Raw genomic sequence first — 18,907 nt, 5'->3', positions numbered from 1 at the left:
ATTGACTTGAGCGTCGGAGAGCATGATTCGGAAACCCTTTCGACTTTGGTCATTATGTAAGTTAGTTTCGAAGTGAGTCTAAATCCATTGAGACCTGAAGGAGCTCTCGAGTCATCTCGAGTCATTTGGATGGCTATTTAGTTGACTTGTATGTCATTTATTTTTTCTCCTAATATTTTTCTAATCATGTGGCTAAGGGGAATCAACTAAAAAAGATAAAATATTGGGTCAACCACCAACATCCAATTCCAAGTAGTTCTATAAGTTAACTCGACAGAATAATGTGAAGCTCTCTTCTTGTTTGCAAATGGGTGCTCATATAACATGCATAAAATGGAGACGAAGACAATTACATGAAGAGCAAAGGAATATGATTCAGTAGGGGAAGCCAAATTAAATGATCACATGCCTAATCCTGTTCATTACGGTGTAGCCACATCAACCTTGTCCTTCCTTTGTCATCTAAGCAGTCATGAGTTCAACATAAAGTGGCAATATTAGTAGTTCACTTGAGATTAAATATGTGAAGGAGCATCTTGAGCCTGTGGAGATGTCCAAGGTTTCTTTCCTCCACTTCCGGTCTTCCCCCCTTTCCTCGGATCATGCCTGGTGTTGGGCCCTCCGAGGTCATAGTCAAGCGTGAGATCCACCAGCAGCTTCCTCGACTGCAAGAAATCATATCATTGGATCAAGTGTGGGATCTGATATCGAGTGCAATGCCTCCATCCTCATTCAAGCATCTTATCTTACCTGGCTTGCTTCATCCAGAATGCTCTCGCCATGCTCCGGTTGATGCGAGCAACGATCGGCAGCAGCAGCGGATGTTCTAAGGAGGAGGATGAGGAGGAGGAGGAGGCGGAGAGATGTGGCCTTCGGCATCGCGAAGCCTGTTGTGAACCGTGGGTGGGTTAGGGAGAAGGCGCTTCCTGCTTCTGTGGCCTGAGAGATCGAGGAGAAGGCCTCCTTTTATGGTGGGAGAAGGCTCTTGACGTCCCACTGGAGATCGACCACATTAGCTTTTAACATGATGGTGATGACCACCATTATTATTAGCCCACCCTGGAGAAGTCAACTACTGCAAACTTTTCCCGGAGAAGTCAGACCGAGCGATCTAACAAGGTTGAAACTGTGAACAGAAACGTACAGCTTTAGATCTCGGGGAGTAGATTTGTGCAGGACAAGATGGATCTTAGTATGGAATGAATGCAGTTGCTGTTCTGACATCGACCGGTGTCATCTACAGTTGATTAGTGTATTCATCACAGCCACCTTTTGACTATGGACTGATATGTTCATGTCCCTACCTCCATTACAAGAACAAGATCTTTGTAGGAAGACTGCACTACTCATCCCACAAAAATGTCAAAATGATGTGTCTCTATATGCTGAACAGCCAAGAAGGAGCTGTCAAAAAAAACCCTAGATTTATGTGGCATGATATGTTTCTATGTATGACAGGTTTATAATACAGAGGAATGGGGAATCGAAGTAAAGATTGTGAAGGCAATCTGATTCTGGAATGAGAATAACGTTACATTGTTCCAGAATTAACACAAGATGGGAGTACCTGTTGCTAACAATTGTTGATGGAAATAAAAACAACATAATTAAATGTTCTTTGATCAAAATTTAAATTGGGCAATTTTTTTTTCCTCTGAATAACAAACTGCGTGGCTTTAAAAACTGTGCCTAAGAATAATTCCCTGTTACAGCACCAGTCACATGAAACCAAACATGACAAGTTCATTGGAAACAGGGAGACTTGGATTGAGTAGGTAAACTGAGTTGACTACTTGAGTAGTTTCTTCAATGCATCTTCCGCACGTTTCTCCATTTTAGGAAGGGCCCAGTCGTGTTGAATGATGTCAATGCCATCCTTCTCTGCACTCAAGCTCTGCAAGAAAAAAAAGTAGTCGTTTTATTGTTGTTGGGTTTAAAGCTTTCAATCACCACAAATATTTCGAAAGAGGAATAAGGATTACAAAATTTGTGCCAGATAAACCCGGAACGCCGATAGTTTTTTATGCAAAGTCATGGTGAAAATCTCATTAAAGTTGGATACCCAAATTCCACAGAAAGTGCAACCAATTTGCGGATATTATAAAAAATCGTGTACTTCTCAGATGCAGTCTTCTATAGAAGGAGACTGAGGTAATTCACAAAGCTTTTCTGGAGTTCATAAAGACGCGCATTAAGCTAAATTTGTATTCTGCTTCTGTATTGCACTCTCACCAAACCAATGCATATTGCCACTTTGCAATAGGATTCAATCATTAAATTTAGGATAAAGTATCTTTCTGGTAAGTGATGTATGATATTGCTGTAGATACAGCTCAATGACAGGAAAGGGTCTTATAGTCAACCTCAAATAGTTGAGACATTATGGACTGACTGTTACTGTTGTTGTCGTGTCCTGTATTTCATTTGCTGGCTGCAATTCTCCAGTCTCCACTTCCATAAATCCTTCCTTCTGTTTGTTTCTTCTTATCAATTTGCTGTAAAGTTCAAGAATCTTTATTCTTTGTCTACAGTTTCAGAATTATGCATCATTGCTGGAATATCAGAATCATGATAATTCCATCAAAGCAATCCCAGTTGATCTAATTCCATTTGATGCCTAATTCCAAAACAAAACCTACAAAAAGCCAAGTGATACACCTTAGGTGAACTTCTACAGCTAAGGCAACATCCAAGTTACTAATCAGAGAGGGAGACAGGTTAAAATAGCAGAAACAGCCTTTTCAGCATGGAGAGAGGGATGCACGCATCCTTCCTAAGACCCTATGGTGGTGGGCGCTTAGTGCACATTAAGCTGGATCATGTCAAACTAACCATAGTACACAATCAGACACATATCACCTGTGCATCAAAAAGTTGCAAATCATGCTGATGACGACTGGCTTGGATAATCACATTGAGCCCCTTTTCAAGGGGAAGCTGGCTTGAATCCCCTTTGCATCTATTTCCTCCCACCCTTGGTGATACATGACTACCCCATGTAGGACCCTAAATGTGCCATGTGTGTGGTGCACAAAAAAGAGAAGGTTGCGAATCATTACATGCAAGTTCAAAACAGCTCCCACCAGTAATAATGCGCATAATATGTTTTGATATGATGTGTAGATTAATAAGGATCTACCAAGTCATCATCTAATACCGTACAGGAATTTTAAAACACGTCTATTATCGTTGTCATGTAACTGTTCTATAGTAAAAAAAAAGCACCACATAAAATAATTGAAACTATTTGGTGTCAGATCAGCGATATGACATGCACTACAGAAGTGCAAGAAACGCTCTGCCTCACAAAGAAAATAAATTGTTCTGGTAACCCCTGAGGTTCCTAGTGTAAAACAAGTGCTCTGAACGATGTTCACATCATTAAAGACCATACAGTATGGACACACACAAGCGTCTCGGTGTAGGTACAAAAGATATGAATCAAAGCAAGATCTGTTTAGAATTCTATCTATCTTTTTTATTACTTTGTTTGTTTGCACCTGCTGAATTCATTAGATGACTTCTATAAGAAAAAAAGTGTCTGCTGCTATTTGATTTCTGTGGCATCTTATGTATACTATTTGGTCTCTATGACACCTTGTTTATATGCTATGTAAAAAAGGAATACACAAACAAATTATAATCATAAAAAATGTACTTAAATGCAAATAAAATATGCATTTGAAGTTATGAGCAATTACCCTAGATGGGTCGAAACCAAATCCACTCATTTGCATCATCCGCTGAGTGTCATCCATGGCTGAATACACAAGACACAATGTTGCCCCAAACATAAACAAAAAAAAAGCAAAACAAAATGCCTAGTCCTAGAAGATGCAAAAGTTGAACAAAACTGTGACTTTATATACTGACCATTCTCTTCGCCAAGAATAAGGCTGAATAAACCCCTTAATCCAAACAAATTAAGAAAGTACCTGTCCAAAACGAAATAGATTCATAAGCAATGCTTGAGTAGGAAATGATACCAGGGCTAAAGTCATCAAAGAATGTCACAGAAAAAATATTGTTGAAACAATTCAGACCAGGAACGACTGCTGACATAGCTCACATCAACCGTGCTTAGATCGATCCCATTCTGCAGCATTCCCCTGAATCTCTGGGTCAAGGGAAATGGTATTTTTGCTGTAAATAGGAATGCACAAATTAGGAACTGTATCAACTGGATAAGGATAATTCATAAGACAGAATAGTAGTCATGTGAAGATATTGGATGATCTTTAAAACATCACACTAACCAATATAATTGCAATTGACAAAAACAAGGCATATGGCAAGACCAAATAGGCAGTGAGAATGGATGTAAACTGCATATCATGTGAATCCTACAAGAAGCTTGAGAATAAAATCCTACAAGAAACTTGACAAGCAGTCGAATAATTCTGTCAACTCGCCGGTGGAGTCTTCTCAACTATAAGTCTTGCTCTTTGGTCATTCTTATGACGATCAAAATGATTCTGTAAGGATACCATAGCCTTGTCAGATTTTTAGTTTCCTATTTTAGTTATCTTTCGCATTTAACATTTCACATCACTGAACAATGAGCCATGAAGGTTGTTAGGAAAGTACTGTTTAAACAAAAATAAAACTGATGTGTTTGTGCAACGTAAAGAGATAATGAAAAGAGTTTACTACTGATGCTATGAACACAGGAAGAAACTTGCAAGTCAACCCCATAAATGACATATGGTAAACACAAAACTTACATCAGACAGTAATGAAATATAACATACCTGCTACAAAACCAGAGAAGAAAAAATTCACCCATGCAAAGGTAAGTGTCTGGCAAAGAAAAAGATAACTTTGATGAAAAGAAAATGGAAGGAAATAATAAGCCTTACGAAAGGAGGGCTGACAAATAAGCCAACAGTATGTAGTGCAGTACCTGAGGTATGATCATCGATAGGTTCTTCTTCATCATATCCATAGCTAAGTTTGGGTCTGAAAACATCTGTGCTTGTGCATTTTGAGACTGCCCCTTGGGAACATGCAGCAAGCCATTCTCCTGCAGCTCCAAATTCTCATCATCCATACACAATCAATGATGTTCTAAGACCTTGTGTGACCTAGACTATTGCTAAAAACGAAACCAATATATTTAAACAGACATTGTTTCTGAGGAATGGCTGCTGCTAAGCACAAAAAGAAAACTTTTTTGTGGGTTTAACCAGGAGAAGATATATAACAGTACTTACACCTAATTGCACAAATCTCAATGCAAAGTTCTCCTGAATTTTCTACCTAGATATTCTTGTGGTGAATCGGATGTGAAACACGAAACATATTGACTCAATAGATCATAAACGCGATAACATCTAACATCGAAAGAAGTAACCTCGTTGGTGAAATAAGTTTTCCGAGACCGAAAAGACTTGGCCGGGATGAATCCAGATGCAGCCCTCAAGTTCCTCGCTCTGAGAATTACCTGCCTGGGAAACAGATCCAGGGAGGCCAAATCAACGTCTAAAAGAAGAACCAACTTTGAGAAGGGAACGTGATCGTGATGGGTAAAGGAAGAAGAAACGGACCCTTCCTTGACGACCTTGAGGTCGGGGGCCTGGTGAGATCGCATGAGCTTGGAGACGAAGTAGCGGAGGACGCCGATCAACACCATCACTACCGAGAGAGGGACGAGGACCCAATCCCTTATGGCGGTGTCAAGAACAAGATCCTCCGCCATGGACGCCGCGGCACCACCAAAGCAAAGACCCCTCTGCGAGAGAAAGAACAGAAGCGGACCGATCTGAAGGCGTTGCCACCTCTTCGTTCCCTTCGAAGGGAGAAAGGGGGAGAGAGACTCGACTCCACGGGAAAGGAAATCCAGCCGTCCACAGGTCCGGATTACCTGCACAAATCTCAAAGTAGTGAACACAAACCTTGCTCCCGAATGGATCTTTGGTACATACACGTATCTCAAAGGCATTCGAAGCAGCAACGTGCTGATCACGTGGCATAACGTATTTTTCGTTATTAGTTTTACATATCTATCCTAACAAAATTAAGAAAATAACACGTTTGCACTTATAGAATTTTATTATAGTATTGATATTCCATATGCATCCCTCCTGTTAACACCATCTAATTTTAGTTCAATATATAAAAATATATAACCTTAAATACACCTTCAATATTTTTTTCAATCAATAAAGTTTAACATGTTAGTAGCATAATTTTTGTTTATATATATATATATTTATTTATTATCTTGTTCATTGGTAACAAAATATATTTTTTATGTATTGATAAAAAAAAAATTATTTTTAGAAAGAAACTATTTCACTGATATGAGTCACAAGTATTTTGACATATTTATACCTAATGATTTTTCACAAAATAATGACAAAGCGTATAACTTATGCAAATCTTTTCATTTTTCAATTCGATATGAGCTATTTATTCTTAGAGCCATTTATTCAATCTAGATATTATTACAACACCTCTGACAAAGCTATAAATAATCAATTTTGAATATATATATATATATATATATATATTCCTTTTAGAACAAGAGATATAGATCCTAAATGAATTTCTCAAGTTAGATTGGATACTTCAACGATGTATTCAAGATAGCATGTAAGATTGGATATACAATTAAAAGAAATCAATGGAAAATGGATAAACAATAGAGAAAGAAACCCTGAAGAAAATATAAGCACTGCAAGTTGAATTATTCCTTTTGGGGGTGGGAATGCCTATAAGTGATTCCTTCTCATCTTAGTTTTCTTAGATCAGCTCGTATGTCCTTTACTTAGTAAGTCACTTCAGATATAGCATACAATTTAATGCCGAAATTTCTCGCTATCTCCCAGGTTGGCTATCTACTTTCCTTTTTTCCTTTCTGTTGCTCAGCAGCATCATTGCATATGCTACAGACATGCATACACCAATGTGATTTCTGCTACTATATGTCTTAACCTCATTCTATCGATGCTTGCTTGCAGTGATTAAGACAAGTAACCACTACCACAGAGAAAGCAAAGTATTGTCCTCGAGAAGAGGAACAAGTGCAAGGTTAGCAATGGAGCTGGAGACAGGTGAGACACCATTCAACCAAGCATCAGAGCAGCTCACCAACATAGCCTCTAGTTTGACACCCTGAAGCTACCACCATCGATCTCCGCCAATAAATGCCAAGTCCAACCCACCCTTTAGCTTCCATGATCCCCTGGCAGATCAGCACTGCATCAGATAGCAGAACCAAAATGGCCAAGACTTCGAGGTTGTGCTCTCTCCTCCTGAGGCTTCTAGCTGCAGCGGCCACCCTCTGCGCGACGGTGGTCATGGCGACGAGCCGTGACTCCACCACCATCTTTGGCTTAACCCTGGATGCCAAGTTCCAATACACTCCTTCCTTCGAGTAAGCAGCACACTACTAAGTCTTCCGGTTCTACGACCACCGAGAGAGAAACCTAACTACAAACTGCGTGCAGGTTCTTTGTGGTTGCGAACGCTGTCGGCTGCGGCTACACCCTCCTCGTGCTCTTCGTACCTCCGACGACCTCGCTGTCGAGGTTGGTCATCGTGTTCGATGTGGTAAGGCCATGGAATGTTGTGATCGTGTTTGAGATCTTGCAACTGGTATGTGACCGATATGGTTGTACTGTAGACGGTGGCGATGTTGCTGACGGCGGCCACAGCGGCGGCCGGGGCCATGGCGCAGGTGGGGAAGAAGGGGAACTCGCACGCCGGATGGATGCCCATCTGCGGCCAGGTTCCAAGCTTCTGTGATCATGTCACGGGAGCTCTAATATGTGCCTTCGTTGGTGTAATCGCCTACTTCTTGATCGTGCTCCACATGATCTACACATTGTTGAGCCCTCTATTTCCATGACCATCATAGATGCATGAGTTACCATGTAAGAAATCTGTGTCCATCGACGGTGGTATTCTTCCCGTAATCCTATAGTCATAATCTTCATCAACATGGCCATTATAATCATCATTATTAATTTGACCGGTTTGACATTTTAATGTGGTAGATGGCCTCGCCATCCTATCATTGGATGACTATGTTTGACTTTCTAATATTAGTTATTATTAGATGCCACCGGCCATGATGAGTTTGATGAGCTACCTCTAAGTTGTCATGTGTATATATCAATAAACATTACATATGATGCAAAATTTACCTAAGAATTAGATAAAATTGAGGCCTCACTTCTTTCTATCTATTGTTGTTTACGATTTATGAAGATTTATTATTTTACTTTAATATGAAAAAAGATGATCCATTTAAAAAAATATATAAATAAAAATATTCAAGAAACGAATGGAAATAATAAAAAACCTTATTTTGAATAGCTTAAGAAAAAAAGAATCTATGTAGCATAAATAAAATGTCAACTAGTTTAAGAAGCAAAAACTTTAATGAGGTCCTGAGCTTGAATCCTGTCTTCACCATTTACCTTTCAAAATAAAAAATAAAATTATTTCAAACTTGGGTGATTCCTTCTTACTAAGCACTTGGCTATCCAAAAACTTTTTTCCACAAAGAAGGTTAAAAAGTCTTACATTAGTTTAAGGTGATTAGCAATTAGCAGCAAAAAGAAATTATCAGATTTAAAATCTAGTAGTAAATCTTTGCAAGAACTTCTTTGTAGACAGTTAATTACTCAAAAATATTTAAAAAATCAAAGAATTAAAATGCCAGAAAGTTCTGTAACAGGGATCTACTAAGCTGTCCGATCTATATAATATGATTTAAGCATCTTAGTCATTTGCATCTGAGAATTTACTGCCTGAATAGTTACCTAATTTTCCAATGACAGCTCCAATTTGGAATTTCACAATTTGAGATGTTTTACAATCAGTTATCCTAACACAGAAAGGTATATTCATGGGACAGGAATGCTACCTTTTTAGTAGTGATAAATGTGATTGCTATACATATGAGCCGTCATATTCAAGCTCTGAAGAATAGCTTCTCCCCGCCTGTTGAATGTGAATACAGAAATTCCACCATTGTTCACATCAACGGCACGAAACCTACACCATCAGCATGATTGCATAATAAGTTAGCATAAGTTGAAAAGTTTACCAACTCAAATATTTCATAATCCACTATCTATCAGAGAAGCAGCAAATGAAAAGAAACGTAATATACTTTGATGAGATACTGACAATACTTGCTGTATAACTATGAATCATATCCGACCACACAATTCTGAACACCATACATTCTTTCATGAAAACAAGAGAGAGAATCTTGCCTCTCTGGACTGAGTCCCAGAGCTGTGCAAATAAGCGCCCGCAAAATCGATTTATGGGTGATAACCAGAAAGCTCTCACCCTGATGCAAAAGAAACCGTTATCATGAATGGTGGAAACATGCCTACAATTGATCGTTCACATACATTACTTACAGGTGAAGACAAAATCTCCCTCCAGGCCTCTCTTGCTGTACCCCATAATTTGCGGACAGGATAAATTCCATCAACATTAAAATTAGCTGGATCTTCTCTCCAAGTGGTATACAACTCTGGGTACTTCATTTTAGCATCCGCTGCCTCCAAAAGTTCAAAATTATTATGTACACGAGTTCTCATAGTCTAGAAAGAACAGACACATACGCAGTTCACTTACCATTTGTCATACCCTCAAGAAAAAACAGGTGTGCCTCTTTTAAAGAATCAAGAAAAACCAATGGTTTGTCCCTTCCACGCCAAATAAGTTCAGCAGTAGACTGTATGGAACACAGATAGCAGAAAATAAATCAAGAGTTTCAGTCCATCTAAAACCAAATTAACTTTTGGAAGGTAAACAAACAAATAAATAAAAGTTGCAGATTTCCAAGTAGCAGTTAAAACCTTTGCACGTGAAATAGGGCTAGAGAAGCAAATGTCAAAACTTATGTCAGTTAATGCGTCGCGACATTTCTCTGCTTGCCCGACTCCTATATCTGTAAGAATGGACAAGTTTGAGCTACCCTGAGAAAAAAAAGAACATGAGTGTTTTAGCTACAGATCTCAAAAAAGCATCTTAAAATAAGAACTAAACAATGACCATAAAAAAGACTAGGTATTTAACATAGATTGCAAGTAATTTGGAAGTAATAATGCTAACACAGCACAATGAAGCCCATAAAATTGGGTATACATAGAAATCAACAGATGTGCATAACTTGTCCAATTTAAATGGAAACATATAAGAAATATCAACAGAAGGTACACTTGTAGAGTATAGAAATCTACAGATGATATGTTTCTACAGATAATTTCAAGCAAAAAGTATGTTCAGTAAGAGTGTTTAAAAGCTCAGCCAAATAGATAATGAGACATTGACTGTTGTGTTGCATTTACACATCAGGAAACAAAAGAAAAAGGTGAGGGTTATTGAGTTTCCACATGAGTATTGATGGCTAGTCAGAGTAAAAGAGTGACAAAAATCCTTGGAGGATTTAGAGACATGATGGTGATGGGTTGAAGTTCAAAAAGCAATTACAACATAAATGATATATTGCAAAATCAATATCCATAAAAATGTGAAAAAATTCATGAAGATTTAAATAAGCTTTTTTTCTTTTTAATTTCTCCCTTATAGATCTGGTTTCCTTGCTCCAGCTTCTTGATTGAAGGTCATGTTAGCTTTGTTATTCAATAGGTGCAGTTCTCTTATCATCATCACACTTAAACCATGAGGAGGAGTTCATTTAAGTATTTCACACATGTATGACAATAGATGATTTTATCTTTCAACCGTTGCCCAAAACAGTCAACATTTCAAACCACAAAAGTGCAAATTGAATAGAAAATCAGCAACTTAGAGTAATTCAGACTGCAGATTTATTAGGTTTACACACCTGGACCCTATTTTCATCGTTCCACGAGCTCAAACCATGTCTTACTAGAGTCACCTTTTTCGGAGACGACAAGCTCTCATTAGTTAGTGACGTTGTAGCTCCCTTAAAATCATAAGCACCTCCAGTCATCGGAACTTGACTTTCGAGTTGGTCAATAGATACATTACTTGATGGATTTTGGACATGTGCTATGAGATTTTCTAGTTTGCCTGCATCATTTTAGCATGTAAGGATAAATCATATATTCTCAGACAGAAAGAATAAAAGTAAATTATAAATTTAAGATGAACCAAACTTAGAATATAAGACTATCGATCCGTATTAAGAAGATAAAAGATAAAATCTGCCACTTCCAAGGGGTCGAATAAAAGTTAAATTGAAATGCACTCAGCAGACTAATGGATATGTAAATGAAAAAAATAGGACCTTGGCATCCGAAAACAACAAAGTAAGAAAGCAAGTTATCTTTAAAGGTCTGGACAGTTTGCATAACACTCCTTAATATGTATATGTAAAATGTCCTAATCAAGATTAAGACAGGTAGGTGATCATTTCCTACATCTGAGACAATTTTTGTCCAAAGAGAAAAGGAAATTTTCATCCAAAGACAACTAGATTGAAGGCCAAGGAGGCCAGCATAAAAAGGACCCTCAAAACGAATTGCTATTCTGTACAGGATAACCATAGCCTTCCCCATCTTTCTACCCTCTCAAGTCTGCAGACGTAGAAAAGTCAATAAGAAGGAACGAAAGCAGATTGGCGGAGCACGATGAGGGTGATGGGAGGAAGTACCGGTATGATGGGAGAAGTCGTATGTGGCGGAGGAGCAACGGAGGAAGGGGTGAGGAGGGCGGGGAGTCGAAGCCCTCGGCCTCGGAGAGCAGAGGAAGACCCACGGCAGGCTCGAGGCGAGAGAAGCACAAGCCATCATCCTCCTCCCGATATCTCGACCCACCCGCTCAGTCCTCTCGATCTGTGTGTGTGGCAGCAATCAAATTGGAGAGAATTGGCAGAACCGGCGGGGCATACGCCGACCATACATAATCGACTCGTGTAGTCAAGCAAGTCATCCCAACCGACTCACCCTGAACAATATTAGGGTCACATCGCCTCTTCTCAAACGGGAGGCTTAGGTCCCACGGTATTGGATGCCTATCAAACCACATCACCCCTTCAAATTTCCGGGGTGACTCGATCCAACTGCGCAATGCGCTGTTAGATGTGTGACCCATAACTTCGTCATGAATAACTGATTTTGACGAATCAAAATTTGAATAAAATTGATGTTTTTTGTTTGGAATTTCTAATTGTATGATTTAAGATATACTTTTTCGCCAGTAAATTGGCATGTGTTCTTCAAAGGATGAGATTTCGACGATACAGGACAGAAATAAAAGGCAAGACTTGATGTGGATTGCACCTTAGCCTACAAAGCAAAAACAAGAATAAATTAGTTAGCTTAAAGGTCCAAGTAGTTCAACAGATTGTAATAGAACTCGGTAGCACCATAATATACACAAAACTTGCATGCATTTTATGGACCAAAACAGCAAGATTGCTGAAACAGACAGACACACAGAAATATATGTCATTGAAGAAATTGTAAGGAGTAAGCAGTAACTGATGTATCAGGACATGATAGAATGATCCAATGGGATGAATGTTTTGCATATATTCATGTGGTCTTTTAGGAGACACAAAGGTTCTGCTGACTTCAGATATTGCTGGTGAAAGTATCCAAGATGATGACTTTAGATAGATGCATCTCTACTAAATGATGTTGGCACAGTAATCAAATTCAGTCATTTACATGCAACTAAACTATGTATAGATTCTCCAGAAAAACCATTAGTATGTGAAGGCAAATAACCAAGTCCAGTTCAAGCTTTGAGAATTACAAACAGAAAAGAAAATAGGATGAAAACTACTCAAAGAAACTGGAAAGAAATTAACAATGGTTACTAAAACTAAAACTACATGTTTCCATTCAGATCAGCAGATGGTTACATGAACATCATGATTCATAGTTTAACCAGCGTATATGATTCAGGTTACATGTATCGGTAGACTATGATAGATATACCAAGGCAGAAACAGAAGTACCACAGGCCTTGGTGAGATTTTGTATGACTCCAACCACTGCTCCAACAGAATCATATACCACAATACCTAAGAAAATAAAGTCAGAAAAGCTTCTCTACCTACCGAAGTCACTTAAATAGTGGTCCTCTTCACTTTCACTCTTCACCTACATTCACCAGCTCATACTCGACCATTGATAAATTGTTATCCTCCTTCACCCCAAAATTAGCAGGTTCAGCAACCTCAATACGACCCCACTTATCAACAGCCAGCCTCATGCAACCCTTGAACATGTCGATCTTCGCATTGCGGAGTATCACAGTAGCACCAGGTTTCAACAAGTCAACTGTCAGAGGAGAGAGTTCATTCATCATTGACAACATCAATCAATCACTGGGAAGCGAAAAGGATTGAAGAGCATTCAAGCAATGGATTGCTGTTAAAGAATTATAGAGTTGTCCCTTCTAACCATTTATAAACTAACAAAATGCAAGCAGTGAGGCTGCGAACAGCTTTGTCTGAATTCCCATGTATACAAAAATTTTACTGTTGTGTATATTGTTTGCTCTAAAATTGCAGCAATGAATTGCAGAAGTTGAAACTTCCAGGAAGCCAAAAAAGGCATACAAGTCACTCTCAAAACAGGACCTAACTAACCATTTCATGAATGAAATCTCACCATCTACCTATTTACAGTAAACTACTTGGAAATATGCAACAACAATTTGCATAAGATGAAGCAACTAACAAACTCAGTTTAGGAAAAACATAAATGTTGTAGCTGTGTTCTACCAAAATTAGCTTTTTCAAGTGGCAATTATAGGAGCCGCAAAGCTAGTTCTATCGATAATTAACTTCTTCGGAGGCAGATTATAGGCTCAAATGAAGAAGAAAACATGCCAGGTAGTAAAATCATGTCCTGATTAAAACTAGCACAATTCCTTCATCCTTCTTTCTGTAGACTGATTCTTACAAAGGCACTACCAGGGTGCTCATCTTTGCCTCTGGGACAGGGTACACACTTATGAGCAGGTGTACCAAATAGAAGTAAAATATGATTTGAAGCTTTGAATCTGTATACATTATTAGTGCTTTATTTCCCAAAAAAAATATATCAGGGCATATTCTACTGATAGATAATAAATGGAAGATAATTTCACATGAACTTTTACAGCTAACAAGTGGGTAACAAACAGCGATGCATCCAGATGTTGTTGACCAGTCCAAATAATGTGAACTCGGAACTAAATCACATAGACTGCAACTACCTTGAAAATGTTATTGATAATTTGATATACAAAATGCAAACAGCAAGGTTATTGTTCATAAAACTTCTTTTTCATCATTTGACCAAGAATATTGATAAGTGGACTTGTTGTTTGAAGCATCAAAACATACTGAAAGCCTATTCAGAATCAACTGTTTCCATCCTAGTCCCAGAGACATCTAAGCTTGATGAAACTCAGCAACATCATTAGTCATTACATTTATCAGATATCCATGGATGGAGTTAAGATGATGTAGAAGTTGCTGCAGGGAACTTGTACATGTCACAACTTGAGTCATGACTCAAGTCACAGCGAGCTGATGTGGCAGAACGAGAACCAGATACATCATCCACCACCAGGAATGCCCTATGTATTTCCTGTAGCAGTCATGACAAAAGACATGACAGCTAACTCAGAAATGACAAAGCAGATATGTTGACAACCCAGCTTCATTCAGGTGTAATAGTTTTTTAAAAAAATGGAAGAAATTTCTATTACATCAAATGGCATACATAACGCTCATATGTGGACTCGAACTTGAGATCTATCACTTTGTGCAACAATGCACTAACCAACTCGGATGTCCCAACGGAGACAATTAAATGATAATTTTACAAGTAATTTTTTTTTTTGCTAATACCAGCTTTCTGAGCATTAAATCATGAGCTAGAAAAGAGTGTTGTTTTAATTACATGTATGCAATTATCTGTATAATGCTACATGTAGCTTGGTTAAAGGATGCAGGAGTCCTAAATAGTTTGACATGAATAGAAATACAAATAAAAAAGTAATTGATAGTCCAGCTATGGCCAGATGGTATTATCTAGTGTTAAAAGCATGAAAGACTTGTCACTAATTCTTACCATATTAGAACGATGATGTTGCTAGGTGTTCCTTTTCCATATGGCCAAAAAAATTAAGAAAAAAAAGATATGACAAGGCATGATTATTGCAAGAAGTAATTATATTGAACCATATACGGAAAATACACGAAAATGGCATTACCCTTCTATCAATGAATACTAATTCAGTGCTCAACGCATATTTCCCTTCTCCGAATGCCATACACGGAAGATATCCAGAGACCTAAAAATATGTTTCTTTTAATATTATCTCCTTGCTCTTAATGATAGAAGATCGTACTTTCACCCTTACCACAAAACATAATCACAAAGCGATTAAGATAGGATCTATTACAATGTTTCCCCTTCGATGCTAAAGCAATGATCAGCAATCCCCCAGATCTAGAGAGCATACGGCAGCGATGATGAAGGAGAAAAGGTCGGGGATCGATAATACCTTGTTCGTTGCGGGCGGTGAAGACGACAGAAGCGGTGTCGTCACCGACGAGGCACTCGGCAACCCTGGTATGGCCGAGGTGGGAGGAGACAGCGCGGCCCTTCTGGACCACCGTGTTGGAGTTAACCACCTTGACGACGAGCGTGTGACCGCTGGTCCCCGGCTTCAGCTGGTCTACCTTGGTGAACACCGGCTGCCTCTTCGCCCCTTGCCCTTGCTGCTGCCCCGCAGTCGCCATTGACGCCCGATCTCTCGAGAATCCCCAACCCTAACAAGACTTCGAATCCGAAGACCAAAAGAGAATCAATCTATCCCGAGACGATACCGTTCATGGCTTTTCTTATAGCTGCGTACTAAAAAGAACTACACGCCTTCGCACTTTAAGATTCGACTTGATCAGATCGGACCATATCTTATTAGTAGAAACAAAGGCTTACCGAACTCGATTCGAGTCGGACCTGATTCATGTACCCAATAAACGAATTGAACCCAATCCAAGTCAAATTGACTCGAGGTTAGGATTGAGGTGGACACCACTGCTTCAATGACCCATATATCTGGACGATGGCTAATTCCCTATAATTAGCTACGTTTAGTATTTTGAACTCTATGCTTTCAAATTTATATATTTACGAAAGTAAAATATTTAACTCAATTTTGACTCATATCATTCACTCAGTTAACAAAAATATCACACATACTCAGTGGTCAATTAAAATAAGATACAGTCAACATATGCACAGTAATAAATCTTATTATATTTTCGTCAACAAAATCAAGAAGAATCGAGATTAGATGTTTCACTTACATAAATACAAGAATTTCAATATAAAAAACAAGATACAAAAAGTAGCCAATTATATGGTGTAATATATAATTAGCCCTTGGACAAAAGATAAAGACATGATGAATCTTCGAATCATGACAAGAATAATGAAAATAATGGTGTATCTATTGGTCATAAAAGTACTTTCAATGTGTTACACACCAATGCTATCTAAACAAGAAAATAGTGGCAGTGCCTCCTGCACTTTGAATACTCTTTCTGGAGTACTTAAAAAGTATCTGAAAATACATTGCTTTGCAACACTAAGTTTCTGTCCCACAACAATGATTCATCAGTGAAATATGCAATGCCAAGTACACCTTGTTTTCGTGCAGTACAAACAATTCTTGCATTACTTGCATTTGAGTTGCAAGTAAGTCGAGGTTGCCATGGCACACATCAACTGGACAACCTGCTTCAGTATCTTGAACCAGTCCTGCCGGGAAGAACATTGTCCATAAATGCAACACAAATGCAGCAGGAGAACATCTCTTCATCGCTCTCTGCAGAATCATGCGGTAAGTTTATCCTTGAAGCACGCTCCAACTCTTCAGACAAAAATGATTTCGCGAGGCGTACATTTCTGTCTACTGGTGTCATCCCAATTAAACTGCCCAGAGTGATGCTGCGGTCTTGAAAGAAGGATCTGGTGGACTAATGTTGTCAATGAAAACAATGTAGTTAGTATACGCTACGAGTTCATTGAAATATGATGTCAACTGTGACTGAAAAAGGAGAAAAATGATGGCTAGGACGTACCAGTGTGTCGAGGTCGGAGGAAGAGTATGAGGCAAAACTATCTGAATGCATATGATGTGAATTTGTTGATGTTGCAGCAGCTTGAAAGTTCCCCATGCTCAATCTGACGGTCATGCTCTCCAGTCCAAATGGCCAACCACCAGGCATGTTTTCAACCTGAAAAAGGTATGTCTCAGCATATGTAAGACCTTTTCACTTACATAAGCAATGTAGAGGTGAGATCTACACATTATTTTGCAACATTTAAGAACAATGTCTTTGGTTCCGTTCCAGATAAAGCATTAGTTTGCAACATTAGATAATCTTGGGAAAGTGCTCAGAACCATTCCAAAGCATCCTGTTAAATTCATTTAGGAAATTAAGAAATACTTGCATGCCTATCGATGATGTGATGCATCAACTAAGTTGAATTATATTCCCTAATATCTCCATGCCTGATAATTGCATGACTTTATGCCATATCAGCTGGGAAGAGTGACAAGTAATGCAAGCGAAAGTTCCAGTGGCGCCATGAAATGTTCAGTGGTTCAAGATGTAATCCATTTCAGCAATGACAACTTAGAGAATATGGTTCATAAACCCAAACTGACAAGCAAAGAATATAAAGGAATTTGTAATAAAATTGTTGTTCCTAGAACAGAGATTGAAGAAACAGATCATGCTTGTTGTGAACCTCAAATAAGCTTTTCAAGTCTTAATGGAAGACAAAACTAGCTTTTCATGCCCGAGTTTTAAGCTTTCAATTTCCATGCAAAGAGTTCTTAGATTTTCTAATCAGGCAAATACCAAGGGAACCTCTAACCTCGGACATTAAGAGGTGATTACTATGTAATAGTTTGGAATTGGAAAGAGAATTGCATCATCAGTCTCTTATAGCTATCATGGTTTCAAGAATATGTTCGACAAAGGGTCAACGCAGATCACTCACTAGCAGAATAAAACAGACGATACATCTAATTTGTGCTGCCATCAGTATAAAATTTGCCAACTATAGTTGGAATTTGGAACCAACAATACTTCTTGGTATTTAGAAAAGGATAATTAATGTCAACAGTTACCTCAGAAAACAAATGGTTTCTTCACACAGATCAATTTTCACAGACACCACAAACTTAATACCTGAAAATACCTTAGAGTGCATCATACTGTGAGAAGTCCCAAATCAAGCTGAAAAGAATTTTGGATCTCAGGCAAACATCCCGTTAACAGGAAGCTGTGAGATCAAAGGATGGGAAATTGACTGACCTGAGCAGCCATTGATGAACTAGTGGTATTCGACAGATGTCCCCAGAGAGTAGCTCGAAATCCTTCACCGTCGGCAGTGGTCGATTCATCGATGGGAAGCAACAGTAGCCGCAATTATATGGACGGAGAACAGATCCGAGAGAGAAATTTCCAAAAAAAGACACGACGATTGTCAGCTAGCCACCACGAGACAGTGCCGTGGGGGCTAAAACAGCGATAATAATGCGTGGCCTTCAGACCCGACCAAGCAAGTGACCCACCCGGAGACGGAACACAGATCATGAGGCAAGTCTCGTCTCCAACGAAGGAAGACGAGTTGCTCCGTAGGTGGGGTAAGTAAATGGAGTGGGCATTCTTGGAGAAGATCACGCAGCAGCCAATCGTTGTCGACTTTGACCAGCAGTTGGATGGATTTGATTGGTTGCCAGCCGACAGACGTTAAGGTGGACAAGACTGTAAATACAGAGCAAGGCTTCTGTTGACTAATCCAACAGTCAAAATTGGAGCCCAATGTGGTCACAGTTGGGCTCGGGGTTCGAATCTAATGGGCCATCATTTCTAGATTAAGCCCAACTTAAGCTCATGGGCCAAAACAAGTAGCCCGACTCA

The 18,907-nt window shown here is 38.9% G+C and overlaps 5 protein-coding genes across 9 annotated transcripts; 1 reads left to right on the top strand and 4 right to left on the bottom strand.

Annotated features, from left to right (window-relative positions):
• Positions 1 to 1,485: 1,485 nt before the first annotated feature.
• Positions 1,486 to 5,716, bottom strand: LOC135614807 (uncharacterized). Its single transcript, XM_065112558.1, has 8 exons — positions 5,547 to 5,716; positions 5,354 to 5,447; positions 4,904 to 5,023; positions 4,752 to 4,800; positions 4,044 to 4,143; positions 3,874 to 3,935; positions 3,702 to 3,760; positions 1,486 to 1,894 (listed from the first exon to the last, which is right to left on the bottom strand). Exons 1-8 carry the CDS (start codon positions 5,696 to 5,698, stop codon positions 1,790 to 1,792), a joined length of 741 nt encoding a protein of 246 aa, XP_064968630.1. The 5' UTR covers positions 5,699 to 5,716; the 3' UTR covers positions 1,486 to 1,789.
• A 10-nt stretch (positions 5,717 to 5,726) lies between these two features.
• On the bottom strand, positions 5,727 to 11,873 carry LOC103987758 (probable 2-carboxy-D-arabinitol-1-phosphatase). 3 transcript variants are annotated; one of them, XM_065112555.1, is made up of 8 exons: positions 11,612 to 11,873; positions 10,820 to 11,028; positions 9,828 to 9,947; positions 9,604 to 9,703; positions 9,384 to 9,523; positions 9,231 to 9,310; positions 8,876 to 9,006; positions 5,727 to 5,863 (listed from the first exon to the last, which is right to left on the bottom strand). In XM_065112555.1, the coding sequence occupies exons 1-7, from the start codon at positions 11,748 to 11,750 to the stop codon at positions 8,880 to 8,882; spliced, it is 915 nt and encodes a 304-aa protein (XP_064968627.1). In that variant the 5' UTR covers positions 11,751 to 11,873; the 3' UTR covers positions 5,727 to 5,863; positions 8,876 to 8,879. The 3 variants fall into 3 exon arrangements, with proteins under 3 accessions (XP_064968627.1, XP_064968628.1, XP_009404423.2); XM_065112556.1 differs by lacking the exon at positions 5,727 to 5,863 and adding an exon at positions 6,660 to 7,921; XM_009406148.3 differs by lacking the exon at positions 5,727 to 5,863 and having other exon boundaries at positions 8,690 to 9,006; positions 11,612 to 11,867.
• On the top strand, positions 7,149 to 8,094 carry LOC135614808 (CASP-like protein 1C1). The gene is made up of 3 exons (XM_065112559.1): positions 7,149 to 7,378; positions 7,452 to 7,554; positions 7,628 to 8,094. Exons 1-3 carry the CDS (start codon positions 7,149 to 7,151, stop codon positions 7,850 to 7,852), a joined length of 558 nt encoding a protein of 185 aa, XP_064968631.1. The 3' UTR covers positions 7,853 to 8,094.
• Positions 11,874 to 12,099: 226 nt separating the features above from the next.
• Positions 12,100 to 15,793, bottom strand: LOC135583530 (uncharacterized protein At4g28440-like). 2 transcript variants are annotated; one of them, XM_065112561.1, is made up of 3 exons: positions 15,469 to 15,793; positions 13,025 to 13,247; positions 12,100 to 12,245 (listed from the first exon to the last, which is right to left on the bottom strand). In XM_065112561.1, the coding sequence occupies exons 1-2, from the start codon at positions 15,704 to 15,706 to the stop codon at positions 13,057 to 13,059; spliced, it is 429 nt and encodes a 142-aa protein (XP_064968633.1). In that variant the 5' UTR covers positions 15,707 to 15,793; the 3' UTR covers positions 12,100 to 12,245; positions 13,025 to 13,056. The 2 variants fall into 2 exon arrangements, with proteins under 2 accessions (XP_064968633.1, XP_064968632.1); XM_065112560.1 differs by lacking the exon at positions 12,100 to 12,245 and having other exon boundaries at positions 12,782 to 13,247.
• Positions 15,794 to 16,402: 609 nt separating this feature from the next.
• LOC135583526 (uncharacterized) lies at positions 16,403 to 18,672 on the bottom strand. 2 transcript variants are annotated; one of them, XM_065110528.1, is made up of 4 exons: positions 18,299 to 18,672; positions 18,183 to 18,220; positions 17,054 to 17,209; positions 16,403 to 16,948 (listed from the first exon to the last, which is right to left on the bottom strand). In XM_065110528.1, exons 2-4 carry the CDS (start codon positions 18,195 to 18,197, stop codon positions 16,712 to 16,714), a joined length of 408 nt encoding a protein of 135 aa, XP_064966600.1. In that variant the 5' UTR covers positions 18,198 to 18,220; positions 18,299 to 18,672; the 3' UTR covers positions 16,403 to 16,711. The 2 variants fall into 2 exon arrangements, with proteins under 2 accessions (XP_064966600.1, XP_064966601.1); XM_065110529.1 differs by lacking the exon at positions 18,183 to 18,220 and having other exon boundaries at positions 18,299 to 18,668.
• Positions 18,673 to 18,907: the final 235 nt, after the last annotated feature.

Source organism: Musa acuminata, chromosome BXJ2-6 (genome assembly GCF_036884655.1).
Source record: "Musa acuminata AAA Group cultivar baxijiao chromosome BXJ2-6, Cavendish_Baxijiao_AAA, whole genome shotgun sequence".
NCBI classification, from domain to species: Eukaryota; Viridiplantae; Streptophyta; class Magnoliopsida; order Zingiberales; family Musaceae; genus Musa; species Musa acuminata.
Note: the sequence above shows the minus strand (reverse complement) of the source record. Positions and strands in the feature narration are given on the sequence as shown.

Excerpts from the sequence above, each read along its gene's own strand:
- LOC135614807 (XM_065112558.1), bottom strand. The coding sequence starts at position 5,698 with ATGGCGGAGGATCTTGTTCTTGACACCGCCATAAGGGATTGGGTCCTC. Across the intron at positions 5,024-5,353 it reads AAACTTATTTCACCAACGAG|GAGAATGGCTTGCTGCATGT; the intron begins GTTACTTCTTTC and ends TTGGAGCTGCAG. Across the intron at positions 3,936-4,043 it reads TATGTCAGCAGTCGTTCCTG|GTACTTTCTTAATTTGTTTG; the intron begins GTCTGAATTGTT and ends CGTTTTGGACAG.
- LOC135614808 (XM_065112559.1), top strand. The coding sequence starts at position 7,149 with ATGCCAAGTCCAACCCACCCTTTAGCTTCCATGATCCCCTGGCAGATC. Across the intron at positions 7,379-7,451 it reads CAATACACTCCTTCCTTCGA|GTTCTTTGTGGTTGCGAACG; the intron begins GTAAGCAGCACA and ends AACTGCGTGCAG. Across the intron at positions 7,555-7,627 it reads TGGTCATCGTGTTCGATGTG|ACGGTGGCGATGTTGCTGAC; the intron begins GTAAGGCCATGG and ends GTTGTACTGTAG.
- LOC103987758 (XM_065112555.1), bottom strand. The coding sequence starts at position 11,750 with ATGATGGCTTGTGCTTCTCTCGCCTCGAGCCTGCCGTGGGTCTTCCTC. Across the intron at positions 11,029-11,611 it reads CGACTTCTCCCATCATACCG|GCAAACTAGAAAATCTCATA; the intron begins GTACTTCCTCCC and ends AAAATGATGCAG. Across the intron at positions 9,311-9,383 it reads GGGAGATTTTGTCTTCACCT|GGTGAGAGCTTTCTGGTTAT; the intron begins GTAAGTAATGTA and ends CTTTTGCATCAG.
- LOC135583530 (XM_065112561.1), bottom strand. The coding sequence starts at position 15,706 with ATGGCGACTGCGGGGCAGCAGCAAGGGCAAGGGGCGAAGAGGCAGCCG. Across the intron at positions 13,248-15,468 it reads CACCGCCCGCAACGAACAAG|TTGACTTGTTGAAACCTGGT; the intron begins GTATTATCGATC and ends CTCCTCTGACAG.
- LOC135583526 (XM_065110528.1), bottom strand. Across the intron at positions 16,949-17,053 it reads CCTCCGACCTCGACACACTG|TCCACCAGATCCTTCTTTCA; the intron begins GTACGTCCTAGC and ends TGACAACATTAG.